The 17,238-nt window shown below is 40.4% G+C and overlaps 1 gene segment (V, D, J or C); it reads right to left on the minus strand.

Moving 5' to 3' along the window:
* Positions 1–4,344: 4,344 nt before the first annotated feature.
* Positions 4,345–4,969, minus strand: LOC114909471 (T cell receptor alpha variable 26-1-like). The segment is given in 2 exon segments: positions 4,345–4,655; positions 4,792–4,969. Coding segments are annotated over 2 exon segments (414 nt in total).
* Positions 4,970–17,238: the final 12,269 nt, after the last annotated feature.

Here is a 17,238-nt window from a genome sequence, read left to right on the forward strand (position 1 = left end):
TCCGTCGCAAGGCACCCCAAGCGGGACTCAAACCCCAGACCCACGGGAGAGCAGGACCCGGTTCAACCCACTGCGCCCCCCTAGAAAGAATAACATTTATTACATATTCAGACTAAGTTATAGTTGAAGGATAACTTATTTTACCTTTTTTTCCAAGGTTTATTAATCCATAACCTACATTAATCCAGTACTTTCAGACATTTTTACTGTGTTTCTGCATTATTCTAAATTGGCAAACATATGGGCATGGTATACAGTTTTCTTTTCCCTTTTTACTTTAGGTTCAATGAATTGAATTCAGTTCACACCGTTTTACACTTCATATTTTCAAAGGGTTTAACAATACCTTAGTTTAAATAAACCAATGCAATTTGTACAAAATGATACAGTAGCCATATGATATAGTAAACTACTGTGGATCTTTCAGTTATTGTGAAAGTGCAGTGTTTCTCAGTCACAGTGAGGTTTTTGTACAGAGTAAATGGGTTTCCTGTCACTGTGGGACTCAGGGCACAGTAGTACATCGCAGAGTCTGTCAGTGTTGTAGAGGAGAACTTCAGATCGACACGGTTGTTTCCTTTATCCAGTATAACTGACAGATGAGGATGTGTAGATTTCTTTTCCTTGTCACTTGGGTAAATGATCAGGAGATATTCTGGTTTTGATCTGGAGTACTGTCGATACCACTGTATGCTACTAACAGTACCACTGTAGCTGCAAGAAAGTGTAACATTGTTTCCCTCCAAAACATGAACTACATCACTGAGTGGTGTAATTGAATTTCCAGCACTGTAATCTGTGGAAAACAAGAATTATTATGTTAATTCAAGGACATTAATAAATACTTTGAATATAAAGTGTTTACATTTGTGCTTTCATCTCCGAGTGGAACACATTCACTTGAAACGCTGACCTGATTGCAGTTTTCTTAATTTTTACATCAATGTGTAAAAAATGAACTGTAAATTGACTTACCTACAAGTGCTGAGAGCAGGAGAAATGAAGAGAACAACATCATGGTGGATGGAGAAAGACACGCTGACAGTGTGTACAGTTAGAGCTCAACACTTCCTCTACTGTACAGGAGAACTCCTCCTGCCCTGAAGTGCTCAGCTCCTTCTTCACACACAGCAGACACACACTCAGCTGTGCTGGAACACATGTGAATATCAGGACACTGCAGGTGATGTTTCAGTGTTAGGAAGTTGTAAACTTCGTCTGTTTTCATTATTATTATTGTTATTAATGTTATTTATTGAAAGTTGCCAAAAAGTTTATTCATTTCCAATCACAAAATTTGAAACGGTGCTTTGTTGAATTTTCACAAAGCTGAATTTGCCTAATTTTCTTTTCATAAACCCAAGACAAAATATACAATATAAAATACTCAGGTGGAAGGAATCAGCGTTGCACTGTCCTGCACCTACAGTGTTAATGTAAATAACCGCTAGTGGTATCGTACCCCAGATCAAAACCGGAATACCTCCTGCTCAGTTACGCGAGTGAAACAGAAAAGAAACGTACGCATCTGTGCCTGTCAGTAAATATAAATGGAAAAAAATACTTATTAACTGTAAATGAAGGTCTCTTCATGGAAATTTAATAAACACTGATTTTTTTCACACAAGGAGGGCATCTGCAAATGTGATGTGAACTGTGATTGAATTTTGGGTGAGATTAAATACGTGAAGCTGCATGTATTGTACTGTAAGAGCTGCTCTCCAGGAGTTTCTGTAAGGGGTTCAGAGTGTTACTGTCACTGTGGGCCTCAGCGCACAGTAATAGACAGCAGAGTCACACAGCTGCACATCCTCTATTGTCAAAGGAACTGTCTTCGTAGCTTTGTCCAGGCTGGCATTGAATCTTCTGTTGAACTCGACAGCATTTTCACCACCTCCCAAAGCAAACCTTTTCAGGACGTACTGGGGATACTGGTTTGGCCGCTGAAGGTACCAGAAGAGATAAGCATTTATGTCGCTAGTGGTGTAGCTACAGTTGAGAGTCACTGATCCTCCTTCATATCCGATCACATCTCCTGTGGACTGAATCACTGTGTCTTGAGCTCTGATTTCTGGGGAGAAAAGGACACAATATTTACAAGACATAACCAAACTCCATCATAATTAATTGAACAAAATAATTAATTGTGAATATAAAAGTTATACCAAAACAAAATGCAGCAAGAATGACAATAATGTTGATCCCATGTGCCATTACTGATCTGCTCAGTGACCAAACACTACAAACTGATCTGTGTGTCTGTTGCATTTATCAGTCTCTCTGGTTGTCTCCCGACTTTTAGACCAAACCTCTCTGCAGTGACAAATGTTAACGGGAAGGTTGCAAAAAGTGCTGGGGCTGAAAGAGCAGATGTTTCTGGTGTGGTGTCGCCCCCATTAGGCCATATGTGGAATAACATGCTCACAACCTCAGCAGCAGCTTCGTGTGTCAGACCCACAGGTGGACGGAGTGGTCAAAAGCAAAACTCAAGCAAATATACGATATACAGACCTGGACATGGAGGTGCGACTTCAGCTTCAGTCTGTAACTCCACCTGGACACATTTTGGAAATAGAGACACACACAGGTTCTCAGTCACCACAGTCCAATGTGCAATTGTGGAATGTGTGCAGCCACAAGAACTTTTGGACCTCCAGAGGTTTATTCATCCCTCCTTGTTCTATTTGGAAGATTTTAGTTTTATGCTCCTCACTTACCAGTTTGCTTACTTTTTAGCTTTTATTATTTAGCGAATATTGTATTGTTGCTGGGGCGTGGTGGTGCAGTGGGTTGGACCACGGTCCTGCTCTCCAGTGGGTCTGGGGTTCGAGTCCCGCTTGGGGTGGCTTGTAATGGATTGGTGTTCCATCCGGGGTGTGTCTCTTCCCCTGCTGGTCTTGTGCCCTGGGTTTGGCTCCTGTTCACCACAACTCTGCTTTAGACAAGCGATTTCACACAGTGTGTTTGTATACATATATATTACTGTACCTTTTTGGATCTTTGTGTTGTATTTTCTGGAACTTGTTCAGTGCCCTGAGTCACTCCAGTGAGAAGAGCACCATGTAAAAATAAGCTGGACCGAAGTGAACTTTTTCACGAAGGGACTTCATGTACAGTTAGATTGACATCTTTTTGCAAAGATAACAGTGCATATGTGAAGCGTTAGTGGATGCGTAGCCAGTGTACCCTTTAGGGTTAGCTCTCACCGGCATTCTGTGTGCAAAGAAACCAAGAAATTGATTTCACTTCAACAATAAAAATATAACTGTATATTACTTTGGTATTATTATTGTTGTTGCATCCTCTCCCCTGTGAGCAAGATAATTTGAATTAGTTGAGTTAAAAAATATAACTGTAGAAATGGATAAATAACTGCATCTGGCTTACATTTACATGTCTGTTCATTTATCAGACACTTTTCTCCAAACCGACGTACATCTCATAGGAAATACAATGTGTTCATCACATGAGCAAGAAGAGACACTTAGATACAGACGCATGAGTTTAAAGTACAGTTACTTACTTTCTATTATATGAACCAATGTACATGACACAAGTAGCTGTATAAAGCTTAATCAGGATATCCATGATTTCTCATCAAATTCCTAGTAATTAAATTTTTTTGTTGTTGTTGGATTAGCTGTGTAAAGGTTTATTCGGGCACGATCTTAAAGTTATAGTGCATGAGCATTAACCCTTACATGAACTTAAGAGATCATGAATCTCTGTCCACATATAAAAGGGTCTAAGAACTCTCCTCTTCCAGACTCACTTAGCCATTGATCTCTTAAGTTCATGTAAGGTATAAATATTCATGCAAATGGAATAACCCCAACACTTTCATGAACCTGGGTTTCAGTTCCTTGCAGGACCACCAGAGGTCCCCCCTCCCCAGAATTTGAAAAGCTGTCACAAGAGTGTGTGTGTGGAGTCTTGTGTGTGTGACAGTACTTGACTAGTTACAGAAACACTCGAGTGTTTGTCTTTGTGTATCTCACCAGGCCTGTTCCTGAGTGTCCTCTGTGTTCTCTGAAGGTCCATCTCACTTGAAGATTTATACCTTTCTCTCTCTAAATAAATTCTGGACACACTTCATCCACCTGTCTATGCTACAGCTACTGTACCAGTTCTGACCACATTTACAGCACCTTCCTCCCATATTTACTTCACTGTCTCACCCCATCAGCTCCACACAGTCATGTTTACCACAGTAACCACAGTTACTTCTGAAGCTCTGCTGCTGTGGAACTGATCCCAGACTGTGGGAAAGAAGCTGCATTTCATGGTTGCTGAGAGGAAGTTCTGGGCAAAGGAGTTTTTGTAGAGCTTCTCAGTGACTTTTGCTCACTGTGCCACCCTCAGAGCACAGTAGTAGATGGCTGTGTCTGACATGGTAAGAGCTTCGATGGTGAGCTGGGTTGAGTCCCTGGATGTGGTACATTTGAATCTCTTATTTGTACTGTGTTCAGCACTACTGTATGATCGGGCCCCCTTGTAGAGGAGATACTGAGGAGCCTGGTTCGAGTTCTGTCTGTACCAGTAGAGATAAACATATTCACTGTTAGCACTGTATTTACAGCTCAGTGTCACCGATTCTCCTTCTGTACCGGACTGTTGATCCTTTTCAGGTCTGATATCATCACCAGCACTCAGTCCTGAAAAGAGAACATATAAATAGCAAGGATGACAAAGAAATGACACAAGAACACAACCCTACAATATTTATCACCGAGAAGAACACAAATCCCCAGGTGACAGTGACAACAGGAATTACTGTCCAACAGCTCTGACCTGTGGTGATGGTGACAATCAGTAAGATGAATGATTTCTCCATGTAGAACTGAGAGTAACACGACTGCGCTCCTGTGTTCGCTGTGCTGTGGGTTGTGCTCATTGTTACCTCGTTCTTCTGGGCTTAATCAGGTCACATGACCTCCCCTAAGGAATCCTTGCTCTATGTGTCATCCATATGTGGCCCCGACCTTCTCCATTACAGACCCCTAGGTGGCAGTGTTCTCTTTACTTTTTATGTTGTACTTCTTCTCCAGGAGTTTCTGTAAGGGGTTCAGAGTGTTTCTGTCACTGTGGGCTTCAGCGCACAGTAATACACAGCAGAGTCACACAGCTGCACATCCTCTATTGTCAAAGGAACCATCTTCATACTTGTGTTTAGACTGACATTGAATCTCCCCTGGAACCCTGGGGCATGTTCTTCACCTCCAAAAGAAAACTTTTTCAGCATGTACTTGGGAGAATCATGAGGACGCTGGATGTACCAGAATAGGTAGTGTCCACCTGTGATGCTTGTGGTGTAGTTACAGCTGAGAGTCACTGATCCTCCTTCATATCCAGTCACATCTCCTGTGGACTGAGTCACTGTGTCCTGAGCTCTGATTTCTGGGAAGAAAAGGACACAATATTTACAAGACACAACCAAACTCCATCATAATTAATTGAACAAAATAATTAATTGTGGGGGGGCGCGGGGGCGCGGTGCCGCAGTGGGTTGGACCACAGTCCTGCTGTCCGCTGGGTCTGGGGTTCGAGTCCCGCTTGGGATGCCTTGCGACGGACTGGCGTCCAGTCCTGGGTGTGTCCCCTCCCCCTGTGGCCTTACGCCCTGTGTTGCCGGGTAGGCTCCGGTTCCCCCAGGACCCTGTATGGGACAAGCGGTTGTGAAGGTGTGTGTGTGTGTGTAATTAATTGTGAATACTGTAGTCATACCAAGGCAAATTGCAGCAAGAATGACAATAATGCTGATCCCATGTGCCATTAGTGATCTGTTCAGTGACTAAATACAACAAACTGATCTGTGTGTCTGTTGCATTTATCCGTCTCTCTGGCTGTTTCCCCACTTTTAGACCAAACCTCTCTGCAGTGACAAATGTTAATGAGAAGCTTATGTGATAATAATCGCAGCTGAAACTGTGCTTTTTTGTGATGTTGTGTCGCCCCCTTTAGGAAATGTGTGTAACAACATGATCTCCAAAGATGACATTTCTATCAATAGTACACAGCAAACTAAAGTTTCCAAGTTTTCTGCTAATAATTTTGAACGTTCCTGCTGGATTTTGCACAATTTGAAATGAAAATATTTTAAAATAGATATGTTAGAGATGAATTAAAGAGTGTTAAGAAAATGTTTTGATGTTTTGTTCCAGGAGGAGGGCGCGGTGGCACAGTGGGTTGGGCCGGGTCTTGCTTTCCGATGGGTCTGGGGTTCGAGTCCCGCTTGGGGTGCCTTGCGGCGGACTGGCGTCCCGTTCTGGGTGCGTCCCCTCCCTCTCCGGCCTTACGCTCTGTGTTACCGGGTAGGCTCTGGTTCCCCGTGACCCCATATGGGACAAGCGGTTCCGAAAATGTGTGTGTGTTTTGTTCCAAAAACTCAGAAGAAATGTAAGATCTTCTTTTTTTTTTTAATAAAGCTGATAAGGAAATTTGTTTTTATGTCATTTTATCTTGTAGGGGAGACAAGTTTTAATCTGATAATCAGTGAATTGTAAAATGTGTTGAGTCTTTTAAATCTCTTATTATAGTCTGTATCAGGTAATATGCAAGAGGATGCATATATTGTACTTTGAGTTCCTAAGTCCGAGATTCTGTAAGGGTTCAGAGTCTTACTGTAAGAGTGGGCCTCAAAGTACAGTAATACACAGCAGAGTCACACAGCTGCACATCCTCTGTTGTGAAAGAACATTTTCATGGCTTTGTCCAGCTTGGCATTGAATCTTCTCTTGAACTCTGGGGGATTTTCACTATTTCCAAAGGTGTCCTTTTTCAGCATGTATTTAGGATGCTGATTTTGATGTGGAATGTACTAGAAGAGATAAGTGTTTGTGCTGCTAGTGGTATAATTACAAATGAGAATCCGTTGTCTTCTTTTATAGCCGATCACATCTCCCGTGGGCTGAATCACTGCGTCTTCATCTCTGATTTCTGGAGGAACATAACAGCAGATTTGTAAGACAAATTGTAACTTCATAAAATTTAATGAACAAATGATACAAAGCAATGTAAAGAATAAAGACAATACTATGGGAAAATGTAGTGAGGACAAAAATAGTCCTCAGCTGTGTTTCCATTTTTCAGCTGTAAGGTGATGAGACGTAGTAAACAAGTAGATCAATGTGGACAGTGAAGCAGTAAAAGTCTTTCTTTTTGTTTTGAGTAATTTATTCCATGTGTTTCAAGTGCTAAAATTTAGTGTGGAGTTTGTGTCTGAGTTACAACTCGAATGTAGGATATTTGTGCTATAATGTTGCCCTCAACAGGACATATGTGTAACAACATCCTCACATCTTCAGTGTCTTATCTTCATTGATCTGGTCTTTATATGTCTGTTCTTGTGTTCGTACATATATATGCATACAGTTTTCTGTTTGTACAGTTATTTCCAGAAATAATTGCAGAATACAAGAAATGCATTTCCTATAGTGGCGTTAACAGTAACAAAAATGATACTGGACTGTATGGAGTATTATCAGTTATATGGCAAGACTACATATGAAGAGCAGTAACACATCAAGCTCTTGCACTATATTTGTAGAGTTAATAAGATGATGTAATAACCCGTATGACTGAAAAGTGTCATGTTTGAGTTTTTATTGCAAAAACTGTAAACAGTGTCTCTTTTTCCTTCTTTGCCCCATTCAAACCCAGGTGAGCACTACAATAAATATGAAGGAATCCAGAAGCATTTATCTGCATCTTTAAATAAAAAGACGTCACATAATAATTGATATAATGTAAGACCGATTTCAAATGTTTTTAAAACAGATATGTGGGCTTATAGATCTGTTTATCCTTCTCCTTCCCTCTTTCTCCTTTTGCTATGAAACTGATACACACTTCACTACCCTGTAGCTACACCACAAAACTGAATTGGGTTCAGAGCAAACAGGGATGAGAGCCAGTTTATATCATAATGATCTGCTTCATTTCCTCATGAAGGAAACACTGTGGTTTTTCAGTTTGTCGTTAATAGACAGGAGGTGAAGCAGGTTTTTGTACGAGTGTTGATGTAGATTCATCACTGTGGTCTCCAGTGCACAGTAATAGACAGCAGAGTCTTCTAGTTGAACTCTTGAGATGGACAGAGAGGCTTTACCAGATGCCTTGTCAGCACTTGAGGAGAATCTTTCTTTTGTAAACTCTGCACTGTAACTATCGGACCCACTGAACAGAATGAACTGGGGACCTGTTCCTGGATACTGGCGGTACCAGTGGATATAATAGTAAGTGCTGGTTGTGCTGAAGGTACATTCTAGAGAAACACGCAGTCCTTCTTCCTTCGACAGCGAGGACTCCTTCTGTTGAATCTCATCTCCAGCTGAAATGGCTGTGAACAACAGATAAAAACCCATCGAACTGTTTAATGATGAGAAAAGAACCAGTTTGGTAATGAAATAAAGACTCCAGAGACACTTACGGAGGCTCATGATAAACAGGATTCCCACAAGAGGTTGCATTTTGTCTCAGTGTGAACCTTCACAGTGCTGGAGGACAGACGACTGGAAGAATAAATGTGTTCTTGGTGTCTTTGGGTGGATGTCAGTCCTGCGATGTGGGTGGGGCAAAGAGTCCTTCTTGTGGAAGCAGGAGAAATGAGAAGTCTTCTGTGTACTTGAGGTTTTCCACTGATTCTGTAGCATTTATTTTATTTTTTTTACCAGAAAGAGGTATCAAGAATTTTATTTGTTTTTTTTTAATTATTTTTATTTTTATAGAGCACTCTTCTCACGTAGTGACACAGAGCGCTTTAACACAGGCATACAGCAAGAAAAATTGATACAAACAAAGAAGACAGTCAACTAATGGCTACCATAATGAAGAACTTATTATAGCGCTATAAGTATACCTACTGGCCATCGGGGAAAGGAACAAAAACTCCCAGCTGAAGGTTGAGGGAGAAAAAAACCTCTGGGGGTCCACGGGCCAGTGGTTGCCCACCCTGCCTGGGCATTCTAGAAAATAACAATTTGTAAGCCAGTGTTTAACAAGTAATTATAATGTTGTTAAATGGCATCTTGGATCCCCAGCTCGGCATGGAACGTCTCGATCGTCATGGCAGATGGACATCATCCTCTGTCAGCGTGGGATTCGTCTGTCACCACTCTTTTCTCTCTTCTAACTCATTAAAGACTTTTTCTAAATTTAGTTTCGCTGTATTTCTTACTTCTGCTGTTCAGGTCTTGCACCAGAGAGAATTGCATTGTGTTCACTCTGGAAAGTTGAGGTGTTTGTCTGAACACCTTGGTTTTGTTGGACGGAAACCTGTCATTTGTGTCTCATGTTACTACACTGACTTGGTCGTGCTTCCTTCAGCTGAGAAATATAGTGAAATCGAGGCAATTTTTATGTAGTTGGGATGCTGAGAAACTTGTTCCTACTTCTATTTCAAGTAGGTTGGACTGCTGTAATGCTCTGTTATTGAACTGTCCGTACCAGACTGTATCCAGGTTACAGGGGATACAAAATGCTGCTGTGAGACATGTTACTACAAGTAGGAAGTAAGACCATCAAACACCGGGTCTTAAATCGCTACATTGGCTTCCAGTTCAGTTTAGAATGGGTTCTAAATTTTATTCTCGATCTACCAGGCAGTAAATGGCATTTCTCCAGTTTACCTTAGTGAGATTATTGATTCTTTCTGTGTGTTCCAGAGGGGGGGGGGGGGGGGGGGGGGGCACAGTGGCGCAGCGGGTTTGACTGGTTACTGCTCTCTGGCTGGTCTGGGGTTTGAGTCCTGCTTGGCAAAGCTAGTTATTTCTCTCTTACCTTTTGGTTGTGTTTTTATTTGTTCCTTTCATCTGTGACCAGTTGGCTTACTTATAGCTTTAATAATTAATACAGTTATTGCAGTGATTTAATGTATAGCCAACATTTTCTTGGTGTTATGTCTCTGATCTTTTGTTCAGCGCTCTGAGTCACTGTGAGAGAAGAGCTCAATGAAAATACATTGAATTCAATGCTGGTGTTTGATAAACTCTTAATTAAAAAGTGTTATTTTCACCACTAGATGAAAGCAGAAACTTTTTGAACAGGGTTGTGATCTTTATCCTAAAAACTGTGTTCTTTTTCAAATATCTGAAAATCAGAGAGTGGAGTGCGGTGGCTGGGTCCTGCTCTCTGGTGTGTCTGAGGCTCTAGTCCTGCTTGGGGTGTCTTTGATGGACTGGTGTCCCGTCCTGCGTTGCCGGGTTAGGCTCTGGTTCGCTGTGACTCTGCTTGAGAAAAGTGGTTTAAGACAGTGCGTGCGTGCGTGTGTGTGTGAAAATGAGATGTGTTTAAGTCTCGACATGACAATATGGGACAATGACAAAACAGGGAAAGACCTTTATTACATATTCACACTTAGTTTTAATTGAAAGATAACTTACTTTACCTTTTCCAAGGTTTATTAATCCATAACCTACATTAATGCAGTTCTTTCAAACATCTTTACTGTGTTTCTGTATGATTCTAAATTGACAAACATAGGGGTGTGGTATACAGTGTTTTCCCCTTTATTTCTTTAGGTTCAGCGAATTCAGTGCAGTTCACATTGTTTTACACTTCAATCTTACTCATATTTTCAAAGGGTTTAACAATACCTTAGTTTAAATACACACACACACACACACACACACACACTCATCTGTGCAGGAACACACATCAATATTATTACACATGACTCTCGAGAGTTAAATATGAATACTATAGCAAAGTTTGCATGATTTTCGAGTTTTTAATTTGTGGTTTTAGATTTTGAATTAAATTTTTCTGGTTTCCTACGACAGTCCAAGGAATAAGTGTGTGTCAGGTGAACTGGTGACTCTACACTTTTTTAGTGAAAGTGTTACCCTGCTCTATAAACAGATGAATGGCTGAGGGAGTTTCGGGACCCATGTCTAGCACTGTACGTTACCATGAATGAAGGTTCTGGAAGAGCTCTTGAAGGAAATAATTACAAGTCATTTTGGAGAGAATTGTTTTCCAGTAAGAAGATGTTTAAATATTTATGAGCTGGTGACTGAAGATGCTGGAATAAAGACACTTAACCATAATAAAGAGACAACTACAGAATAACTTGCAGTCTTATTTATAAATAATAGAGAAATCTGAGAATGAAGCAGAAGGTGTCCTACTGAAAAAGTGTGACAGTGTTCTGCAGTTTCTGTAAGGGGTTCAGAGTGTTACTGTCACTGTGAGCCTCAGCGCACAGTAATACACAGCAGAGTCACACAGCTGCACATCCTCTATTGTCAAAGGTACTGAACTTGTGTTGAGTTTTGTATTAAATCTCTTCTTGTACTCTTGTACTGTATCATTGCTGTATTTGTCACGTCTCAGCATGTACTTGGGAGGGTCATTAGGACATTGGATGTACCAGAAGAGATACGGATTAGAATCGCTTGTTGTAAAGTTACAGCTGAGAGTCACTGATCCTCCTTCGTATCCGATCACATCTCCTGTGGACTGAGTCACCGTATCCTGAGCTCTGATTTCTGGGGAGAAAAGGAGACAATATTTATAAGACACAACCAAAATCTATCATAATTGATTGAACAAAATGATTAATTGTGAATATTGCAGTCATACCAAGGCAAATTGCAGCAAAAATGACAATAATGTTGAGCCCATGTGCCATTTCTGATCTTCTCAGTGACTAAATACAACAAACTGATCTGTGTGTCTGTTGCATTTATCAGTCTCTCTGGTTGTCTCCCGACTTTTAGACCAAACCTCTCTGCATTGGCTGACAAATGTTAATGAAAGCTTATATGATGATAATCACATCTGAAACTGTGCTTCTTTGTGATGTTGTGTCGCCCCCTTTAGGAAGTGTGTGTAACAACATGATCGCAACAGACAGTTAATTTCAGCTGATCACTGTGAACAAATGAAGAAAGTTTTCAGCATTTATTGTTTAATTTCTTCTGCATTTTGTTGCATTCTAAGCAAAATAACTGTGAATTATTTTAAAAATAATTATAAGGGAAGAACTGAAGACCATGAAATGTTTTAATTTTTTATTCATAATGTCAGATACGTAAGATCTTTCAACTGTTAACGAAGCTGATTCGGAAATTTGATTTCATGTCATTTTATCTTGTAGGATAGGCAAGTATTAATCCAGTCATCAGTACATTTTAAAATTTATTTATTTATATCGTCAATTTAAATGTATTTGATATTGTTGTGTTAACGTTAACATAAAAGGTATTGGACTGTATGGAGTCTTATCGGTTATACAGCAAGACTACATATGAAGAGAAATAACACATCAAGCTCTTGTACTCTATTTGTAGAGTTAATATGATAATGTAATGACCTGTATTACTGAAAAATGTCACATTTGAGCATTTATTATAAATACTTGTGAATGACAGGAACTGTGGGAAAAATGTAAAATAGTTGTTTAACCATCGCGGGGGCTGACAGGGTTTATTAGGGAGTGAGTGCCTGTTGGGAAGCGTGGAAGACGAGCTTGAGGTGTAGATACTTGTGAAAAATGGGTCCTGCGACTGAGTCCGTTATTTCCTCACATTCCTCTTGATACCTTTCACTGTATGTTGGTGTTCCCCTAAATGATAATAATGAACAGTGTCTCTTCCTCCTTCTTTGCCCCATTCAAACCCAGAATGGTGAGCACTACAATAAATATGAAGGAACCCACAAGCATTTATCTGCTTCTTTAAATAAAAAGGCGTCACATAACAATTGATATAATCTAAGACTGATTTGAAATGTTTTCCAAACAATTATGTGGGGTTATAAATCTATTTATCCTTCTCCTTCCCTCTTTCTCCTTTTGCTATGAAACTGATGCACACTTCACTACCATGTAGATATACCACAAAACTGAATTGGGTTCAGAGCAAACAGGGATGAGAGCCAGTTTATATCATAATGATCTGCTTCATTTCCTCATGAAGGAAACACTGTGGTTTTTCAGTTTGTCGTTAATAGACAGGAGGTGAAGCAGGTTTTTGTACGAGTGTTGATGTAGATTCATCACTGTGGTCTCCAGTGCACAGTAATAGACAGCAGAGTCTTCTAGTTGAACTCTTGAGATGGACAGAGAGGCTTCACCAGATGATTTGTCAGCACTTGAGGAGAATCTTTCTTTCGCAAACTCCGCACTGTAGCTATCGGACCCACTGAGCAGTATGAACTGGGGAGCTGTTCCTGGATACTGGCGGTACCAGTGGATATTGTAATAAGTGCTGGTTGTGCTGAAGGTACATTCCAGAGAAACACTCTGTCCTTCTTCCTTCAACAACGAGGACTCCTTCTGTTGAATCTCATCTCCAGCTGAAATGGCTGTGAACAACAGATAAAAACCCATAGAACTCTTTAATAATGAGATAAGAACCAGTTTGGTAATGAAATAAAGACTCCAGAGACACTTACGGAGGCTCATGATGAACAGCATTCCCACAAGAGGCTGCATTTTGTCTCAGTGTGAACCTTCACAGTGCTGGAGGACAGACGACTGGAAGAATAAACGTGTTCTTGGTGTCTTTGGGTGGAGGTCAGTCTTGTGATGTGGGTGGGGCGATGAGACCTTCTTGTGGAAGCTGTGAAAAACGGAGAAAGTTCTAACATATTGCATCATTTGTGCACAGCAGTTTTCCACCCATTTTGTAGAATTTTTTTACTTTCAGAGAGGAGACAGTGGGGATCCGATTTAGCTATAATGACCCACCAAGTTTTCACAAGCTGTGTTTAGTTTAGAAAAACTGTCCCATCTGTGCACATGAGTTGTTACATTTATTTCATGGTGTTTATTTTATTTACAGAGAAAAGAAGCGATTTATGTCTTCTCATCCTGCAAGTTCTTACGTAGCTGCTTTTAGACAAAAAGGGATCAAAGTTGGTTTCACCAGAGGGCAGAACGGTGGTGGTGCTGCTTTGTAGTGCCTGGGTTCTGGGTTCAAAACTCGCTCAGTCTGAGCAGAGTTTGCATCTCTCTTATTTGCATGGGTTTCTATCCACATTCCGTAGACGTGTTCAAGTGAATTGGTCACTCTAAATTGCCAATTCCGTGTGTGTGTGTGTGTGTGTGTGTGTGTGTGTGTGTGTTCATGAGAATGAATGATTCCACTTTTGACCACTAGAAGGCAGCACATGTTCACTTCAGAGACCAACAGCTATTATCGTTCTGCCACAAGTCCACTAAATTATCACAACAGTCAGTTCTGCAATAACAGGCTGTAAGAAACGAAGCAGAAGACAGCAGATGCGGTGCCTGTCGGTGAGGGGTTTTATTTGCTCTCAGTGCAGGGAGAAGGAAGGGGATGGAAAAGGGGGGCCAGGGAACAGGTAAGATGGGGCTTCGTGCGGGTCGGGGGGGCTGGGAGCCTCGGGTCGGTCCCAACACCGGCGTCGTCTCCGGGTTCGGGTTCATCTCTTGGGGTTTGCTCTCCTCCTCCATCTCTCTCTCTCTCTCTCTCTTACTGGCAGGCGCCGGGGAAGAAATAGGGAAGGTAATTAGCCCCAGCTGTGGCTGCTTTGCCCCCGTCTCTGTCCCCATCCCAGGCCGCCTCAGCATGCTACACAGGCTTTCCACTGAAGTGATTTTCATGTGACACAGGAGGAATGCAAATCTGTGGAATACGATTTTCTTTGTCACTGTGATTTGGGAATAATGAAATCTCATTCATAAAATTGAAACTTTATGACCGCATTGTCTGAACTTTTCTCCTTCGGTGACTTTTCTTTATGGTACAAGTAGGTCTCAAGTGAAAATCTCACAATATGAATAATTCTTGCAGTCATTTGTTCATTATTTTCATGTGCTTTATTTATTTGTAATACATTATTCCTTGCTTGCTGGTTTTACTGGCTGTACTTTGAGATTACTTTTTCCTATAAATGATTTTTGTATGGTTTCAGAAAAGTATATAACTGGAAGCAATAAAATGACATTATTTTACTGTACAGCTGTGTTTTAAAGCTTTAAAGTGAGTGCATCAATTTTATTCAGATCTGCATACATTTACATAAATATAATAACAGCAAAAACTTTTACTTTTTTATTGTGAAATACCATTTTCTGAAAGGAGTTCTTTCAGTCACAGTGAGGTTTTTGTACCGAGTAAATGGGTTTCCTGTCACTGTGGGCCTCAAGGCACAGTAGTACATCGCAGAGTCTGTCAGTGCTGTAGAGGAGAACTCCAGATCCACAGTGCTGTTCTTTTTGTGAACTTTGGCAGACAGGTGTGGATATGGAGGACTGGCTTTCATTACCTTTCCTGAGGATTCTAAAATGATCAGGAGATTTTCTGGTTTTGATCTGGAGTACTGTCGATACCACTGTAGGTTATTTACAGTAGCGCTGTAGTTGCAGGAAAGTGTAACATTGCTTCCCTCCAAAACATGAACTGCATCACTGAGTGGTGTTATTGAATCTCCAGAACTGTAATCTGTGGGAAATGAAATAGATGTTAATTTAAATTCATAAATAACAGTTAAATTTATCATGTTCATAATTACAATCAATGTAATTATCTTTGTATTTGCTGAACACATTTTTTTGAAATGGTGGTATGAGGCAGTTGTTTCATTCAGATATTTTAGTATTTCCAAACGTATGAACTGTGTGTAAAGTGTGACTTACCTACAAGTGCTGAGAGCAGGAGAAATGAAGAGAACAACATCATGGTGGATGGAGAAAGACACACTGACAGTGTGTACAGTTAGAGCTCAACACTTCCTCTACTGTACAGGAGAACTCCTCCTGCCCTGAAGTGCTCAGCTCCTCCTTCACACACACACACACACACACACACACACACACACACACACACACACACAGACACACTCAGCTGTGCAGGAACACATTGTCAGCATCAGGTTATTGCAGGTGATATAGTAATGCTGAATGTATTAATTGCATCACCATCTGCAGGTGAAAACATTATGTTGTCCCTATATTTTTACCTGGTATTTATGCTGATATGAATAATGAGATACTCTACTCCCACTGATTCTGTATTCCTGTTAATCAGATATTCCATATAAAATTTAATATGTATGTAAACTGTTCAAGCAATGTCATTTTGTACCCTAGAGCAAACCCATATTCCACTATGGTAAATCAAGGTACTTACCCTCCATTCAAACAACAAAAATGCTCTGCTGTGCAAATGGGTAAATCAGTGCAAAGTGCTTTTGTCAAAGTAATCAGTTCAATATAGACTAATAATATAAGAGCAGCTACTGAAATATTAATTGTACGTTTTTTGAGACATGTTACGTTTCAGAGGAATGTGAAGAGATGAGCTGAGCTGTGCAGTTCAGTTTCCGTAAGGGGTTCAGAGTGTTGCTGTCACTGTGGGCTGCACAGCACAGTAATACACAGCTGAGTCTTCTGTCTGAGTGTCACTGATGGACAGGTTGGTCGAACGTCCCTTTCTGTCCACATCCATTGAGAACCTTCCTTTGGAATCGGCTTCATTAACTCCATGAATAATATATTCAGGTTCTTTGTTCACGTGCTGTACATACCAGTACATAGAGTTGAAGTTAGTGATGTCATGGTTGCATGTCAGCAGAGCTTTGTCTCCTTCCAAAAAATATATAAAAGGTTCCTGTTCAACTTTATCTGCATCAACTCCTACTGAAAAAAGGACAAAAAAACTAATTAGACTGAGAAATGATATTTCCACAGTTAGAAGCTAAATGATAAACATACTTACACATTAGTCCAATAAGCAGCACTGTTGTAAAAACAATCATGGTGTCTATTATAGATGACTTTAAAATATGGTTTGAGATCAGTTTCTTCTGGTTGAATCACTGTGGTTACTCAGGTTTATACCCGGCTGTAAAAAGTGGTTTGTTGATGTTTCGGCTCTGGGTTTGAGGGAAGAATGTTCCCAGAAAGATCCAGAACCTTATAAAGTAGAAATAGTGTCATGTACAGTCTGCATCACACAAGCAATTTGTCTGTTACTTCAAAACGCCTTTTTATTCCCTGTTGTGAGGGTGGGAACTTTTGTTAAAGAGCGCCACCAAGAGTTCAGGCAGGGAATTAAAAAGTGAAAATTCATTTCCCTCGTTAAAGTAATGACTGCAATTATTCAATTTTATTAACAAATATAGATCAGGCAATTTCAATCTGAGAGCAGTATTTTCTTTTAAAACTATGTGAACCTTATCACAAATAATACTGTAAAATACAGTACAGTTTAAGTGTTTGGATTGTGCCACATTTTTTGTTAAGCTGGTTCTATACACCGCACACTGTAT

This window comes from Scleropages formosus, chromosome 25 (genome assembly GCF_900964775.1).
Source record: "Scleropages formosus chromosome 25, fSclFor1.1, whole genome shotgun sequence".
In the NCBI taxonomy this organism is placed as follows: Eukaryota; Metazoa; Chordata; class Actinopteri; order Osteoglossiformes; family Osteoglossidae; genus Scleropages; species Scleropages formosus.